Genomic DNA, 19,152 nt, shown 5'->3' with positions numbered 1-19,152 from the left:
AATCAAAGCCAGAAAAAATATTTTTATTGTAAAAATACTGTACAGTTGGGTTACAGTTACATGGGAAAGGTACTGAGTACATTTCCTATCAAGCATTGTTACCTCCTCCATCTCTTCCCTCCCACCTGCCAACACCTCTCACTGCCCCTCTCCTCATCCCTCCCCCTAAACATAGTGTCCTGTAAGTGTCCTGTACATCTCATCGTCACAATGGGTCAAACTGCATCCCCATTTAAGCATTCCACTTTATTCCTTCCCCAAATTACAAAAATGTATATAAAAGATGCAGAACACCTGAATCAAATACAGTGAACACAGGGGTTATACCTTAGGAGAAGAAGATACAAAAGCAACAAAGGAGTCACATAGTGCATTATAATTACATTAAAAATAATATCAAGAAAAAAAGAACACTTGTGTCCCTGTGTTGGGCTCCATTTCACTTAACACCATCACATATGGTCATATGTACATGGCCTTTGACCTTCTCTTCTTGTCTTAAACGTGTCTATTCATTGAAAACAAAGGAAACCATGAGACCTATGTTTCTTCGGTCCTGGATTACTTCACTTAATATAATTTTTCCATGTCTTTCCATCTCCTAACAAATGGGACAATATCATTCTGATGTAGGCATAGAATTCCAATGTATATATACACCATATTTTCTTGATCCATTCATCTAATGAGGGGCATCGGGGTTGGTTCTATATCTTACCTATGGTGAATAATGTTGAGATAAACATGGTTGTGCTGGTAGCTTTGGTATGACTTTGTTTGTGATCCTTTGGGTAAATGCCCAAAATTGGTATTGCTGGGTCCTAAGGGAGCTCTATGTGGAGTCTTTTGAGGCTCCTCCATACTACTTTCCAAAGCGATTGAACAAGTTTATACTCCCACCAACAATGCAATAGGATTGCCTTTTGGCCACATCCCATCCAACAACTGTTTATATTAGATTTCTTGATTATAGACATTCTAACTGGGGTGAGGCAGAATCTCAATGTTGTTCTGATTTGCATTTCTTTTGTAGCTAGAGAAATTGAGCATTTCTTCATGTGTCTATTGAGCATTTCTTCATGTGTCTATTGGCCATTCTTATTTCCTCTTCACAGAATCTATCTTTAAGTCTTTAGCCCACTTATTAATTGGGTAGTTGTTCTTTGAGGATTTGGTGTTGGGGGATTTAATTTTTTGAGTTCCAGGTATATTTTAGATATGAGACCCTCTCTGTTGTGTGGCTAGTACAAAATCTCCCAGTCTGTGGGCTACTGATCTTAATAGCTATGCCCTTTATCATCAGAAGCTCTGCAATTTCATGCATTGCTATTTGTCCAACTTTTCTTTTTTCTGTGTCTTTATGAAGAAAATTTTGGCCTCTGCCAAGGAGCCCTAGAGTTTCTAATATTCCTTCCTGTAATGTTCTCATGGTGTCTCCATTTAGTTCAAAGTTTTTGAACCATTTCGGTTGATTTTGTTGCAGTTTGATATATACAGATCTAGCTTTAGTTTTCCACAGGTGTTTAACCAATTTTGCCAGGACCATTTATTGAAGAAGCTCTATTTCTCCCATACTATTTTTTGTTCCATTGTCCAATATTAGGTGGCTATGTGTCTGTGGTTTCATTTCTGGTCTTCAGTTCTATTCCATTCGTCCTCATGCCTGTTCTTGGCCAGTACCAAGCTGTTTTGATTATTATGGCGTTGTAGTATAGTTTGAAATTTGGTGTTGATATTCCTCCAGTGCTAACCTTTCTGCTAAGAATTGTTTTTTCTATTTGGGGTCTTTTATTGTTCCATATGAATTTTGGGATTGCTTCTTCTATTTCATTGAAGAATGAGGTTGGGATATTAATAGGTATTACATTGAATTTGGAGATAGCCTTTGGCAATATTGCCATTTTCATGATATTAAACATCCCAATCCAGGAGCAGGGGAGGTTTTTCCACTTGCTTAGTTCTGCTTTAATTTCCTTTTTCAGGTTTTTAAAGTGATCCTCATAGAGGTCCTTCACATCTTCAGTTAACTCCTAAGTATTTTATTTTTTGTGGTGCTTTTACAAAAGGAGTTTCTTTCCACATTGGAAAGCAGTAGGTTGCCAGATCCTACTGGGAAGGTACACAGAGATATCCCAGTCTGGTTGGTCTATGAACCCATTCACCACACGTTATAGCAGGAGTGGGGCTTCTGCCTCTGGGAGCTAACCCCTACCAGGCCAACCAACCTAGGGCACAGGCCTCACTATATGCATCAGAACATATCCAGACATGACAACCAGTGTGTCCCGGCTGGGCAAAATAGGTATCTCCAAATAATATCATTAATGCTTTTTTGATAACTGAGGTCCAGACCTTTACAATCATTGTGATAGTCCCTTTGCAGTACTCAGAAAGAGTTTAGAATAATGCAAGTATTTCAGTTTGGGGAAGACCTCAACAGGAAACAGCCAGTATTCTATAGGTAGAAAGAAAAAAATGATTACCCATTCTTGTAACCAAACACAGCTAAGAATGTATAAATCTTGGTGAAATGTGATGGTCTCACAAGTGACCATCACAGTGCTCTGTCATAACATCTGGCTACCCAAAAAATGATGTTGGTATTTATGATTAAGAGGTGATATTTCCAAGGCTCTTCACCCATCAAATACATCAGTATTTACTGGGTAGAGCTGCTTCTGTCTTTAGACACAACCAAGGGGTCAAGAACCAAAGACCTTTTCAAGCTTAGTGTCTAAAGAACCCTCAGCCTTCATCCTCAGGACTGACGAACAGTAGCTGGCCTCTGTCACTGAGGATACAAGCATGGAACCCACATCTATCCTAGAGAAGCTCAAGTGAAGGGAGGAAAGGACGGACTCATCATTGACTTCCATATAAACTTGGGGAAATCAATGCCCAGCGCTCACAATTATTCAATTTGTTCATCTTATTGTACCAAATCTCTAATGACTCCCAAATAGAAATAGAAGAAGAGAAAAGATAATAACAGCCACACTAGATTTTAGGGGGACGTCTTTGGCTCTGATGACAAAATATAATGTGTCCTTTCTTCCACTGCTTTATTTTCTTCTTATGTTATAAGATCCAGTGGTGTTTATTCTTGATTGAACTAAATTACATATCAAAAATGTGTTAGTGTTTTTATGAGATATGACAATGTAAACAAGACCCAAGAAACAAAGAACCTCTTCTTGTCATATAATTTCTAGATGACTCTATATTCTGGACCCCATATATGGTGTATAAGCATGCACATCGGAGGGAAGCTAGGAGGAGGGCAAAGAACTATAGGAAAATGGGTTAAAAAATAAGCAGAGGGCCCATTGCCCGCACTGGTCATTGATGAAAGTGAATTAAGCAACTCAAGAGTGGTCATGGGAGGGAGGGAATGAGAAAGAGGAAACAGCTGATACTAAGCAAAAGGAAAGAAATGTTCATATCACCCAATTTGTAAGAAGCAGTTTTTTGTTAAAGTCTGTAGATTCATAAGCTTTGTAGATCAAGACAATGACAAGATGCATTGTGAAGGTTAAAATGTGTTAATGACTTTAGCTAAGTATCACTATGCCACAATATTGTGAAATTTATATAATTACTTAATCTCAATAAAGAAAAAGTGTTACTTTTTAAAAATACTGACTAAAACATTAAGTAATATGTATTAAAGTTTCACATTCTTGTGGAAATCCATTAGTAAATTCACTATTATTTATTATTATAAACATAATTTATTTTTCAAGTCAGACAACAGTGGCTCCCTTAGAAGGCTTGGATCACAGTTCAGAACTAGCCTGGACAGAAAAGTCTATGAGACTCCATTTCTAACGTACAAGTAAAAATATAGGATTGGAGGTATTTCTCAAATGGTAAAATGCCACTTGTGAATAAGATAGCCAAGAAAGGAAACTTGGAGCCCTGATTTCCAGGGCCTGCACACACGCACACACACACACACACACACACACACACACACACACACACACAACACACACACACACACACACACACACACACACATTTTTTCCATATTGAAAACGTAAGTTGATTTTTTAATTCCCTTTTCTTCCTACCACCCAACTCTGAAAATGTCAATCCTGTATTTAAATTCATTTTTAAATAAGCAAATGATGTCTTTCCTCACGATGGTCTATGGATGCCACTGTGGGCAGTGCCAATGATGCCAATCTCAGCAGATACTAGGAGATAAAAAAAGGGGGAGAGAGAGAGAGAGAGAGAGAGAGAGAGAGAGAGAGAGAGAGAGAGAGAGAGAGAGAGAGAGAGAGAGAGAGAGAGAGAGAGAGAGAGAGAAACACCAATATGTTAAAGTCACACAATCATTAAATGAAATCATCAAATGAAAAACAGCCCAATATGTGTGAGCAGAAGAAAAGAGATGCCCACACGTGGCAGGTGTGACACTCCAACCCAGAGAGAGCCTATGATAGCAGGAATAGGCTCTGGATCCCACCTGTGATCCCTGGGCCTGCTCCTCAGGATATGTCCCATATGGTGCTGCTGAACCTGGGCCCAGACAAGGGCAAGGCCTTGCTGTATTCCAGAGCCATGTGCAGTCCCTCATGCTCAAGTCCCTGATCTCCTTGATGACACTCATTGCCCCATGCCTCAAGGGCTGCAGGGAGTATCCTTCCCCTTCCAGAGCAGGACCCTGAATCTCATCTTCCCCCAGAGGGGCCATATGCTTCGTCTTTCTCTACTTCACAGGGAATTTACATTTTTGCCACCTAAAGAAATGAATGTAAGATTGTGTTCTTATGGGGGTTGTTTTGGTGCGGGTTCTGATAGTTGAACTCAAGGTCTGGGTGTTGTTTCTGAGCATTGTTTTTGTGTAAAGCTAGTGCTCTACCACTTGAACCACAAATACACTTCTGGCTTTGTTGGCTAATGGCATATAAAAGACTCATAAATTTACTGCTCCAGGCTTGCTTGGAACCCTGGTTCTCACATCTCAGCTCTCTAAGGAGCTAAGTTTGCAGGCCTAGGGTATGATTGGTGCTCAGCTAAGTGTGAGTGATTTTAATGTAACTTGTAAGTGTTTAGACATAAACTGTTACAGGTGTGTTTGCATTGGGCTCTCTGCTTATGGACAAAAGACATGAGATCAGAATAATTCTGGTAAGTTGTCCTCTTTGACAAGGTAAACATCCATTTTATTTCACTGAGAGCCCGGGAACAGGTCCCTTGTACCTTAGCCTCTTTCCTTAGTAACTACTCAATACTTACTTCCTTTACTATCAGTGTATGTTGAATGTATAAGGGCAACTATCTTTTAATTATTAGCACAAAGTGGTAAGTTTACACTTCATGAAGGGCCATAAGTTATTGGATCTGAAGTTTCCTTGTTCCTACTTCTCTAGTAGACAACAAATAAGTCTTCATAATGCTTGATGCAGACATTTGACATGGTAGTCTAACACTCATTTCTTTTGTTTAGTTAGGCTATTTTGGTTCTCATTGAAGCTTTATGGTAGTAAAATTCATCAGTACCCTTTTGTTGTATACACACTAATCCAGAAATGGCATTCAATACAAAAGCAAATGCTTACAGAACATTGAGCACTCTTTTCTTTGAGTCACTGTAAAAAGAAAGACCGGTTTGGCTTCCACACATTTCTGTCTCTGGGCAGATGCTTTTATGTTTTCCAGCAATGGCCCAGCAGAATTACAGACAGTGTTGTGTGTGTCTCTGTGATGCATGAGTCAGTGACATCACTCCATTGACCCACAGTTACAGCACTGAATGACATCAAGATCTCTGGACTCAGCGAAATGAGCTTGCTTGTCCTTTGGAGTCCTGACTGTATAATGCAGTGGTGACTTGACAATATTCCAACTTCAAGCTCAACACTTCTGATTATTTAAGAGGCTCTTCTGAATCATGCCAGTTCTCATAGAATTTTAAAGAACATTGAGAGATACAGAGTCTGAGCCTATCTAATGTTTTGTCCTCTCTTTGAGGAGCTTTTTCTCTTCTTATAAATGATTCCGTTTCTCAACCAGTAACATTGAGGATTCTTAGAGACTGGGATGACAAGGCGCTTCTTGGCACTCTGTACTTTTGGTTTTCAATAAGAAATAATGATCAATAAGCAAACTGTTGCTCTAGCTGCTCATTTGGACAGCTCTAGTTATGTTGATGCTCGCACATTTCTTCCCTAAAAATACATTTAAAGACTCCTCTGGGAAACTGAAACATATTAATATCCTGCTCTAAAATTCTTAATGAAGGAAGAGAGAGAAGGAGAGATTTTCTGAAGAAATGCATGCAGTAATATAGCAAAATAGAAAATATGTGAGGAGAAATAGACAGTGATGCCAGAGAGTAGACTCGAGGTACCATAATGAAAGCATGGGAACATTTCACAGCTTAACGTTCAGATACTAGTAGCCTTAAGAATATAATGATATGCAAGAAACAATATAGCATAGGTAGGAAGAATAATTGAGACAGGAAAAAGAAAGGAAGAAGCACAGTAGATAGTGTACTCATTCAGAAGTATGATAGCACAAAGGACATATTACACTGGAGGAAGCATAAAATATACATATTAGAATGAAAATTTAGGAAGTCTTTTTAGGAATCTGATATGACTCTAACATAACCAGAGGAATGAATGAGAGTAACTACTTTGTTCAAAGAATTCCTCAAATTAAACTAAGATGTGACTATCAAATTGGTACAGATTACTCTCAGAGCTTCTAAACATTGTACGCAACACTTTTGTTCATCTTAATGTCTGTTTCTTCCAGACTGTGAGCTCTCCCTAAACCTGGACAGAGAATTTCTCTCAGGTCTCATCAAGATGATGTAGCACTTGGGAGCAAAGATGCAGCCCAGGAGACCTCCACTGGAGGCCAAGATGGAGAAGACCTCCATGGCCACTATGACCTTCCCCTTAGTGCTGTGGTAGACAGGCAGGAAGGTGAGCCACACACTGCAGAACACCAGCATGCTGAAGGTCAGGAATTTGGCCTCATTGAAGGTGTCAGGCAGGTTCCTGGCCAGAAAAGACACTGTGAAGCTAGCCAGGGCTAGGAAGCCCAGGTATCCCAGGACACAGTAGAAGACACTGAGGGAGCCCATGTTGCACAGGATGATAACATGGCCATGTTCAGAATGTACATCTGTGTCCACAAAGGGAGGAGAGATTCCCAACCAGAGGCCACAGAGAGTCAGCTGGATGAGGGTGCAGATGGGAATGATGAGGTTAGGAGCCCGAGATCGCAGCCACTGCCTCATGCTTCTCCCTGGAGCAGTGAACGTGAAGGCAAGAACCACAGTGATAGTCTTGGCCAAGACCGTGGAGACAACCACAGTGAAGACCACTGCAAATGTGGTATGCTGGAGGAGGCAAGTGGCTGTGTGGGGACGGCCAAGGAAGAGCAAGGAGCAGAGGAAGCAGCAGATGAGGGAGATAAGCAGGATGTAACTGAGGGCCCGGTTATTGGCCTTGACAATGGGGGTGTCTTGGTGCTTGATAAACACCCCAAGAACAGTAGCTGTGAGTACAGAGCAGCAGAGAGAAGTGCAGGCCAGAGCCATGCCCAGGGGGTCTTCATAAGCCAGGAAACTCTCAGTTTTCAAGAGGCAGGTGTTTCTCTCAGTGTTGGCCAACTGATTATCTGGACACCTCACACACTGCTGCATGTCTGGTGAGGAGTGAGAATCGCTGTTAATCTGGGTTCCATAATTCTCTTTCCTCTCCTCCCCCTTCATTCAAATAGCTCATTTTCCCTGATTCACCAGGTGATCTGTATTGAGTTCAATACAAAGTAGAGTAACTCTCTATATCAAAATACTTTCAAGTGAATTCTGTTTCTAACATTTCTTGATCTTTCCTTCCTCCATTTCTCTTTTTTCTGTTTATCTCCTTCCTTCCTCTGTTCCTTCCTTCTTGCCTTATATACTTTTTCTCTCCCTCTTGCCTTTCCTTCCTTCCTCCATCCCTCCTTTGTTTCTAATTTCCTTCTTTCTTTGCTTCTGTTTTTCTTCCTTCTTTACTTCCTTCCTTCCTTTCTCTCTTTCCTCCAGTGCTTGAACTCTGGCCCTGGGAATTTTTTCAGAGTATTCATGCCAAAACCACCACTCTACCACTTGAGCCACAGCTTCAATTACACTTTTTTGGGTGCTTAATTGTGGAAAAACATCTTTATTAGTTTCGTGCCCATCATTGCATCTAAACTCCATTGTAAAATCTCAACTGCCTGAGTTGCTTGGATTAAGGGGTAATATATAATTACCTAGCCTTATGTGCTGCAGTCTTGACAGGTTATATCACTCTGGCTCTCTGCTACTCATTCAAGTAATAATGGAGAATAGAGAATTACCCTAATCATTTCAGGTTTACGAAGAGGGTCTAATCCAAACCTCAATCTACTTCTTATGCCAAGCACAAACTTCCTGAGCATTTATCTGTGTCAAGAACAATTTTCCTCTACTGGTGTGATAGGGTCTGGAAAAGACCAGCTGGATGATGGAGAAGAGAAATGAAATGGACATGTTAACTACTTCTGAATCTTTTATAGTTGAAGAATTGCTAGTCAATCTAGTGCCAGTGTAAGACATGGAGTTATCATAACAAAGTCCCTTGTATTATTAGTGTTTGCTAAATAGAAAATCAATTTTAATTAGAAAAGAGCAGCACTGGGCACTCAGAAATGAAAGACTGTGTTAGATCTAAAATTCCATGATGATTTTCACATCATTTCAAAGATCAACAACTGGTTCTTGATATTTTCTATTTTTCCTTTTTTTTGTTTTCTTTTTACAGTCTTTTACTTTTATTTTCTCCATTTCTCCTTTTTTACTAAATATATATTTATGTATTTATTTATTTATTTATTTATTTATTGTGAAGATACTGTACAGATGGGTTACATTTACATGAGTAAGTTAATGAGTACATTTCTTATGAAGCATTATTACCCACTCCTTTGCTTTTTATATGTTTTTCATTGTAAAAATACTGTACAGAGGTGTTACAGTAAGGTAATGAGTAAGGTAATAAGTACATATCCTATCAACATTGTTGCCTCCTCCTTTGTTTTTCTCCTACCATCCCTTCTTTCCCCACCATCCCAAGTACTCCCTAACCCCCACCTCCAACCCCAGTCAAAGTTGTAAAGTTCATTTTCAACATAGTGTCTTGTACATCTCATTGTTACAATGGGTCAACCTGTATCCCTATTTAAGCAGATTGTTTTTTCCTTCCCCTCCCCGAACTAGAAAAATGTGTATACAAGATGCAGGGGACCAGAATCCAATACTGTGAAAACATGGGTTATACTGTGTGTGGGGAAAGGAACAAACCACAGAAACCAAAAACTCATATAGTACATTTTAAATAAATTTTAAAAAGAATGAAAAAAACATTTGTGTCCCTATGCTTGGGTTCATTTCACTTAACATTTTATATGGTCATATGTACATAGCTTTTTCCCTATTCTGCTTTTCCTAGACATGTACTAGTTTTTCCAAATAAGGGAAACCATTGGTGAATATTTTCTTTAAATATAAAAAATGTGACTGAGGAGAGAGGAACAGGGCTATTCTCAAGATGAATCCTGTAATAGACAAGAAGATGCAAATATATATATATATATATATATATATATATATATATATATATATATATATATATATATATATATATAATGGAGGGGCACTGGCTTGTTTCTTCTAAGGAGAAATATGGTTAACAGTAATCATGGAATTCTGCATGAAGGGGAATATGTGTTCCTGCCATGCTACTGTAGATCACTCCACTGGCTTGCATGGACTGAAGGGTAGGAAGGAGAGATGAGGAATTTCTCTATAACTCACAGACCCACCTGTCACATTAGAAATCTCATTCTCTGAGCAAGGAATGCAGTCAAAGCAACAGGTAGCATTTCCCTCCAGAGAGGTCTTCCTGAATCCAGGACCACAGCTCTCAGTGCAGACAGACTGTGGAGCCTGAGAATATTCAGATGAAGGTTAGGGACACTTCATCTTTTTACCTGACATCCCAGACACTCTGGAAAAGATCTTCAAAACACATAATCTTTATATACATATAGCCAATGAATTGATTGAGCCTTCTTACAATTTCATCTAACAAGAACAGGAGAACATGTGGGTCCTTAACACCCAGCCCCTCAAGCCATCAGGAAGTCATGGAGCATTTAAGAGGTGGATGTTAATTCTAGAAAATTAGGAAATGGGAGTTCAATCCTGCATCCCATTCTTGAATTCAGGTGATGAATAAGAGCATAAGAGGAAAATCACTCAGAGAAACTTCAAACCCACACTCTAAAGTGTAGCTAATTGCTTGGAAGGTGCTGCTGTACCCAGGGCCATTCACATCTCTCTTGGCTTCCCAGTTGCAATGAGATAGGTGAACTCCACTGGCAGATACTTCTTTCATTACATCCTGTCTCAGCACAGACTCAAAAGCAACAGTCTACCCAACCGTGGTCTGAAACCTCCAGGCAGAAGAAAAGCAAGCCTTTCTGCCTTCTCATTTGATTCCCTCAGATATTTGGTCACAGTGCTGGAATGATGATTCACAGGTGTCATTCACCTTTTATGATATTCAATATGCAAACAGAGAACAACATAATTGTAATGGAATGTTCCTCTATTCCCTCCATGAATCTGTTAGTAAGAAACTTCCAGAAAGAGGATGTTATGAAATGTTTACCACTGAGACATAGTTTTTATAAACAAGCTTAAAATCAGGATAAGCTTATGGCATATTTATATCTAGATCATGATATTATAGCTAGAAATGACCAATTCTAGTGTAGAAATAAGGATGTTGTGTCATTATCTACAACCATTGCACACATAACCTGACTTAGGGAATTACAACAACTTCATAATAACTATACAGTTTTTTAAAAAAGGAGAGAGCCAAAAATGCATAAATAACCCACCTTGGTTATTCCTATGGGCCACTCTATCAGATTTTCAAACAAAATCAGTTGTTGATCATGTGATCTAGATGGAGAAAACTTGCCAACTTTTACCCTTTGTCCCAGACCTTCTGGAAAATTCCAAAAGCTCATAATGTCATACTCTGTTTCCGATTTCCTTTCCTCATTCAAAACCACTTGGTCTCCAACAGGATTGGTAAATTGGCTCTTCTTCAAAAAGGGATGCAGCTAAAAGGGACACATTAAAGTAGCATGAAGTGCTTCCAAGAATTCTCACAAAATCTGAGCACAATGGATGCACACAAATTAACCTTCATTTTCACCACATGATTCACACACACCACAAGAATCCAATCAACTGAATCAAATGCAGGACCACAGTAGACTAAAGTGTTACAAATTTCTAAAACCTGGGTATCTAGGATGGGATGCAGAAACTCAATTTCAAGGGAATCAAACTCCAACCACACCCAACCAAATAATGAATTATCATATGACAGACCTCAACTGCCTCACTAACGTGCATTCCAATCACTTATTTTATGATTGTTATCAGTGAGTCAGTCTGAAAATAGGTAAATAATAAACTAAGTAGATTCATAGAATATTTATGACAACTATGAAAGATTAAGTAAGACTTAGTGTGTGTGTGTGTGTGTGTGTGTGTGTGTGTATCCTGTCCTGTGGATTGACTTCAGGGCGTAGGCACTCAACTTGAGGTTTTTTTTTCCTTTTCAAATTAATCATTCTATCCCTTGAGCCACAGCTCCACCTCTGGCTTTTGGCAGTTAACTATAGTAGGAGTGAGACACAGATGTGAGCCACTTGGGTCCACACAATCTTAGGTATTCAAGAACTAGTCATTCTTGATCTATTATTTTAAAAATTACAAGGACAATTTGGATATATGCTATCGAAAAGGGGATGGCTTTTTCCACACATAGTGAGGATGGGTACAGAAAACACAGCACTATCTTGTCACAGATGCAGCGTTTTCAAGGACTTTGTCTTCACAGCTCTACAGTCATTTCATGGAGCGCACGACAGGCACAATGTCTCTTGTATTTTACAAAATGGAGCCAGACAACCTAGTACCTAGTTCCATCTGCTATGAAACCTTCAATAGAAAGACTACATGCCCAGAGTAGGTCTTCCAAAAGCAAAGCCATTACCTGTGAAGACAGAAATGCCCTTGGCTGGGCATTGTGCACAGGTTGCTCTTCCATGAGATGAAAAATCATCTGGTGAAGGGCATAGGACACAGCATACACAGCGTTGTAGATGTTGTAACTCTCGTCTGACATGGTCATGTCAAAAATGTGCCTCAGCATCCAATCCAGTGTGGCAATGTATGAACAGTGCCCCAAGTCTCTACAGTCAGACTTAACCAGTAGGCAATAAACAGACTGAATCCATGACCTGGGAAGGGAATTATCTCTTGAGTTCTTGGAGAAGATCTCTGTCAAAATAAAATTGGTGAACCCAGAAGTGTTTCTATGGTGGTGAGAGAAGATGAGAGGTGCATGGAAAGGGTCAATGAGAAAATGTCTTTTAGCAATAGTCACATCATCATAGGGTGAGTTCATGACCCAGACTTTCTCTGTAATTAAAAAGTACCCAAATTTAAGAATAAAGCTTAGTAGAAATTTACTGTCCCCATAAATGATAATCACATTGGTTGATGATTCCACTAGCTGGCGATGCATCCATAGATCATCTGTGAAATCTAAAAAGGCACTGTAAGTGATCATGTTCTCAAAGGCCAAACAAACTCCATTCTTGTCCATCTCTTCTCTCAGTTCTGAGAGGAACCACACACCATAGTCATCTTCGGTGATGAACAGTCCCACCCAGGTCCAGCTGAAATGAAGCATCAAGGAGACTATGGCCAGGGCTAGAGCTGAGTCCTTGGCAGCCATCTGATAAACAGTACCAAACTTTCTATGGTCACTCAGGAGAGGATCAAAAGACCCAAAGGTGAACTATAGGGAAACAATGAACACAACACCAGGAAGAGGATGGTCATAGGCTAGTATCAGTCCTGGTGAGAACTAAGCAAAAACTGGCAGAGGTGGGGGCAAACGTTCGTTTATCCATTTGCAAAGTCATGTCCCATGTTTCAAGCTCATTGTAGACATGTAAGGATAAGGCTCAGAGCTTTGGATCATCCTTTGGACTCTTACAATCTCTCCTTTTATTTATTTATTTTTGCAGGAAAGAAAATGTATATGTCCCACCCATTTCCAGAGTCTTTTCCCTGTGAGATCATGCATTTAGAAGGGTTTGTGATAACTCCTCTTCTTCAGCCTGTCCAGGACAGAGTCACTGTGGACATGGCTTCACACCCCTCCCAGCCTCACCTGTGGAAGTTTGTAGAGGTCCAGCAGTGTCCCGATTGGGACAGATGTGCTTGAGGTTCCTGTGAGTACTGCTAAAGCTTTGCTGTCTCTTCTGCAGGTGTAATTAGGGCTGTTTTTATTCTTCCCAGACAGCCATATGAGTGGATCCTCTAATAAATCAGTATCTTTGTAATGTGCACTATAGATCTCAAACCCTATAGTCATGTTGGGTAGCAGATGAGCATTCTTGTTGATCTCCTCCACTGCAAGCACCAGGGTGAGAAGCAATTGGTATTTCTTTAAGTTGATACTGAAAAGAGGCCAGAAATATTTGGGTAGGTATATGTGTATTACAAATGATTAACTGCAAACCTTCTGACTTTGTTGAATCAAATGCCTATCTCTACACACAGTAGTATGTGTAGATCCTATCTTCCAACAGGATGGCATTAGAATTTGGAGTCTTAGAAAAGTTCTCAGTATTGGGAGAGCTCCTGAACAGGACTTGATCAGCATATATGAGATTACTATTCTTTTGAGATTACAAGGGTGGGGAGGGATGAGCAAGTTGGCTTTTCCATTCTACCACATATGGATATGTGAAAAATACTGTTGTCTGCTGGGACACAGGAGCATGCTCAGTCACATCCCAAATCATTGAGTACCTTGAATTACCTGTGCATATGAAGAACGCTTAAGAAATAGAATTCAAATTGAGAGCATATTGTCCACCTGAGTTTAGCCAATACAAGCAGAGAGACAGGGCCTGCTGTGTTAGGAATAAATACAAAAGCAGACTGCCTTGTGTCTATGCTCACTTGCTAAACTTTTGCTAATGGTGCACAATTCTGCAAAGAAGTACATCTTGCCTTGTGAGGAAATTAAAGAAGACAAAGAAATTAAATTCATGTTATGTGGTAGAGGACCACTAAGCTGACTCAGAGAATGTCACTATTCAAGGGGATTCCTCAGAAACAAAGCAAGATGGCAGCTGAGAAAGCTAGAACATGAAGATTGCTTCACCCAACAAAAGAACAGATGAGAGTCACGAGTTTAGACCAGAAGACACTTCTCTAGTAGAATAAAACAACAGAAAAGAATGTGTGAGAAATGGTGGAAGAAGCTGGCTCCATATTCCTCCCCATCATCAGCGTTAATAACTCAGTATGGACAGAAACCCTCTGACACTGAAGGGAAGGAAAGAGTTCAAGTTAAATCTCAGCATCATCCCCATACACTGAGACCAGTGCTAGGGAAGTGGTTATAGTTTCTACTCTTGGGTCCAGACCTTTAGATTGTGTCTCTGGAACTGGTTTAGGACAGAGAAGAAAGACATTTCCACAGCCTCCATCCTCCAATTTTGTGAACAACAGCAGGTACTGGATAAAACCTCCTATTGAGCAGGGCATGAGTGGGTCAAGGTTTTTTCTTAGAACCCTGTGTCAGGCATGTCATGTTTGGACCAATAATCCAGAATAAACTAGAGGCACTGTTTGAACCTCGATCCTCATATCTCAGCCTCCTAAGTAGCCAGGATTTCAGGCATTAGCCGCCAGTGCCCAGCTTGTGGCCCCCATTACAAAGCATTCAATGCTTCTCTGGCACAGCACAATTCTCCATCCCACTTATGGGTAGGACAGGGAAGTAAGATGGTGACATTGTCCTAGAGCTTAGTGTGGCCCAACTGATATCACTAGAACTGTGCCATGATCCCATAGCCAGGCCAGCCTCTGGCAGAGCTCTGTAATCACCTCAGTACCTGGGAAAGTCATCTACCACCAGACAATCTGAGTTTTATTCTAGCTATCACTAATTGGGTATGGTTGTGGCCATCTTGGCCCATGAGAACACTGCCACTACGTACAAATTGTGTGGTTCTTAGTGCTCACCCAGTGCTCTGGTCTTGATTGCAATGGACTGAGGATGTAGTACTGAGGCAGGGTAGACTAGGGAAAATGAGGCCTGGTTAAAACATGCCAGGAATTCAAAAACTCAAGCTTAACACTTGTCCATCTACTTCTCTTAATATTAAGGGAACAAAGTAATTTAGTGGAAAATGTAGTAGCATAGATTAGGAGAATATGGAGTGTGGTAAGCTCACAGCAAATAGAGAGCTATTCATTAATTAACATCCTTTAAGATTAAGGCACTAAAGTCATTGAGCAGAAAATGAAGCCAGATAAATTGAAGAATATGAGTCTTGGTGAAGGCAACTCAGAAACATGATTTAGAAAAACAGAGATACTATCTTTGATTCAAAGAGACATAACAGGATGTATTTCTTTCCTGAGAATGCATTTCTCATCATATGAATTAACAGTTGTCTGGCAGCATGTATGCCTTCCCAAAAAATGTTCCCCCAAATCATAAGCAACATCCTACACAAAATATAGACAACAGCACGCCTTCCTCACTGCAAGGGTAATCATTTGTTTTATGGAAGGATGCCTTCTTATCTGAAAAGAATGTCCAAAACATACAGAAATTCAGAAAGTGTAACACCAGAAGTGATTAGAGCAAAGATGAGACACATATGTTTGAATAACTTTGAAGTCAGTCCTCCCACCTTTACTGCATGAATACCCCTGGCAGCCCAAGAGCTGTGTATCTCTCCTCTGTTAGAGCGTGCCTTTGAATTTCTGTTTCCTGTTTGTGTATTTGCTTGCTTTTTTGCTTCATTACTCAGTAAAACTCTGCCATATTTTCTTACTGTTGTGACTTGCATAGAATTTCTTATTCTGAGATCCAAATCAAGAAGCCTAAGTGAAGAGTGACTACTTTTAGAGGGAAACTTCATTAACCTTCACCTGTTTTTGTGACACTGCTGGTTGGTATTCCAGGTGTAATAGAGTTCTGGTGGCCACAGTTGTGACTAAGGCCTGTTCCAGAACAAAGATCTTGCCACTGCTACACAGAAATGTCTCACAAGGCCATTTCCTCTGCATGAGCATTATGGGCCCCCGCATGACCCAAGAGGAGGCATGCTGGGACCCTCGACTCAGTGGGGTTCTCCTTGAGGTTGTTAGAACCACAGGGTATTTGTCACCCAACTTGCCTTTGGTTTTCTCTACTACTGAAGAGGTTTATCAGCTCCCAGCTCACTTCCTTCAAGTCCTTTGCTCCCTCTAGTGGTGACATTGTGGAAATCGCCTGGAATTTCTTGAAAGACAGACACAAAGCCAGACCAGGCAGACTGGTCTAATTCTGAGACATTTCAAAGACAGATAGTATCACATGTCCAGTATGAATCAAGAATGTTCCAGAACGATGAGTTCTCCTAGCATTCAATATAATCAGTTTGGGGAAATTCTCATAGAGACAATCTCAATTCTCATGTTTATTTTTGATATGCTATTTTACAACATAACTGTGAAGCTTGACAGCTAGAATGTCAGTAATAGTAAATATTAATTGGGAACTGGTGGTTCAGGCCTTTAATTATGGCTTATGAGGAGGCTGAGATCAGAGAATTATCTTTTGTAGTCACATTGGGCAGGAATGTCTGTGAGACTCTTATGTACAATTAAACACACAGAAACCAGTAACAGAGATGTTGGTCAAGTAGTAGACTGCCAGCCATGAGAGAAAAAATGCTAAGGGACAGCCATCAGGACTTGAGTTCACAACTGTGTACAAGAGTTTGTGTGAACATGCACACACACACACAGACACACACACACACAGACACACACACACACACACACACACACAGCACAATTAGAGAATGGACAGAGCAGAAGACAACTCTGACATCTCCTATCTCCCATGGAGGTGCATTTCTAATGCTGGGTTTACACATGAGTCCCATCTGTCTCACTCACTTCCACACCACATTCAGTTGGCTTCAATATCCCTCACAAATCTCTCATGGAATAAAGTATTCCTCTCCTGAATAAAGCCCATACAGGGTGTTTCCACACAAGTTGTCTGAGAAGATTCATCTGTGACTTCCTAGTTTACAGAGAATTCTGTAGATCTGAAAGTAATGAGCTTACCTGGGTCAAATGCATGAATCAAAGAGTGCATAAAACACATGAAAAAGCCAGGTGCCGGTGGGTCATGCTTGTAATCCTAGTTACTAAGGAGGCTGTGATCTGAGGATGCAAGTTCAAAGGCAGCCAGGGCAGAAAGGTGGGTGAGATGCTTAACTCCAATAAACCACAAGAAAACTGGAAGTGGTGCTGTGACTGAAGTGGTAGAGCCCTAGCCTTGAGCTGAAGAGGTCATGGACAGCACCTAGACCTACAGTTCAAGCCCCACAAACAACCAATAACAATATGGAAAAACATTCAAATATATTTTAAGAATTCATGAGCAGGGGAAAATAGATAAGCCTGACTAGATGTCAGAGAACATATAATAGAAGCAGAGCTTCTGGGAATGACATAGGAGATAGGCTGAGACATGGACAGTAAGTCAGAAGTTCACTTACATTAATTAAGGGGAAAAATAAAATGGATCATGGATCTCTTATTCCTGATCTGACCAGCAGCTCCCCTTCCCCAGAGCTTTGTTGACATGAAATAACCCCAGAAGCAGAAACTGCATGTCTGTCCTAGGAAATGTTGTCCTGAAGGAGGTCCAAACATTGGTCCTATTTTTAAAAGTATAAGGACAGAATTGACTAAAGATTCCCTAACCTTTGACGTATGGATGGGGACATTGTGCTTTAGTGGCTAGTATGGACTCTTGGTCACCCAAATGACACTGAACCAGGACAGTTCAGGCTGGAGGAATCACAATGATGGTGAGGTGGTCTGGACAGTCCTGGGAAATGGGAGTGGAATGAAGACAGACAGAGACCCCCAAACGGTCTGATAGCCAAACAGAAAATGCAAATTTTAAGAAAACCCAAGAAATCACTTACTGATTGCTCTGTTGCTGCGCAGCAGGATCATTCATGTTGTGAACAAATTCCCAAGAATAAAAGGGGAAAATCCCAGCAATGACCAGATCTCCCTTGCAGTGTGCCAGAGATTTCTCTGTGCAAATGTATCGGTCATCTTCAGTGGAACTAACCACTAGCGGTTGTTGGAGGAGAAGCAGTGTCAGAGTCACAGGGAACATTGCTGCTGCTTTGGCCTGGAGCTGTGATTCTGGATGCAGACTGAGCCAGCAGCATCAGATGGGTGTCTAAATGGATCTTCAGTTTCTGTGGCTTATTGTTATCTGGATGGCCACTGGGACACACCACCGGCCTCCTCCACTGTCCTAGAGGAATACAGAGCCCTTTCTGCCCTCCAGGTATACATCTGAGGTCCAGCTTCAAGGTCAAAACACAAGTTGTAAAACATGTGTACCATCTTCTCCTCCACACCCTCAGGACTGTCATTTCATCCAAGACTGTAGATAATGAAACTCCAGGGATGGATTCCTTTCTTGTTGAGTTGTTCACAAACTAGTGTGAAAGCAAAAACTTGAAAGAAAACAAGCCCACAACATAAAGTACCATAGGAAAGCCACTAGGGAAGATGGAAATGGATGACACCAGAGGATGCCAGGTGAAAGTCAAAAGGTAATAGAGGGCCATGGCCAACAAAGACCAAGAGTTATTGGAGCACCATCGAATATGAGGATGGGCAGACTCACAAACCCAGGACCAAGGGAGCCACAGAAGTTTGGTGAAATGACCCATTCCGGTTTCCATAACCACTCCACATGCAGAAACATCCAGAAGAGGTCAATGCAGTTATTTACTGATGCTGGAGGTATCAACAGTCTCCCTGTATTCAATCATTAAAGATCAACACTTGAAGGTCAAGGTGCACAACCAATTGGACATTTAAAAATGTGTCTATCAATGCATTGTGGTGATCCACTGTTAGACAGAGATGTTCTATGATCTATGACTTTCTGAGAAAATAGCAGGCCTGCC

General features: G+C 40.6%; 1 protein-coding gene and 1 non-coding gene across 2 annotated transcripts; one reads left to right on the top strand and one right to left on the bottom strand.

The window, feature by feature from the left end:
* Nucleotides 1-2,158: 2,158 nt before the first annotated feature.
* Nucleotides 2,159-18,344, bottom strand: LOC138813648 (vomeronasal type-2 receptor 116-like). The gene is made up of 7 exons (XM_070002047.1): nucleotides 18,145-18,344; nucleotides 13,299-13,587; nucleotides 12,111-12,920; nucleotides 10,939-11,166; nucleotides 9,853-9,976; nucleotides 6,774-7,671; nucleotides 2,159-2,201 (listed from the first exon to the last, which is right to left on the bottom strand). Exons 1-7 carry the CDS (start codon nucleotides 18,342-18,344, stop codon nucleotides 2,159-2,161), a joined length of 2,592 nt encoding a protein of 863 aa, XP_069858148.1.
* On the top strand, nucleotides 4,123-4,206 carry LOC138814335 (small nucleolar RNA SNORD35). Its single transcript, XR_011367926.1, has one exon. It is a non-coding gene; the product is annotated as a small nucleolar RNA SNORD35 (small nucleolar RNA).
* Nucleotides 18,345-19,152: the final 808 nt, after the last annotated feature.

The sequence above is a fragment of the Dipodomys merriami genome, unplaced genomic scaffold (assembly GCF_024711535.1).
Source record: "Dipodomys merriami isolate MVZ:Mamm:240054 unplaced genomic scaffold, mDipMer1.0.p SCAF_6, whole genome shotgun sequence".
NCBI classification, from domain to species: domain Eukaryota; kingdom Metazoa; phylum Chordata; class Mammalia; order Rodentia; family Heteromyidae; genus Dipodomys; species Dipodomys merriami.
Note: the sequence above shows the minus strand (reverse complement) of the source record. Positions and strands in the feature narration are given on the sequence as shown.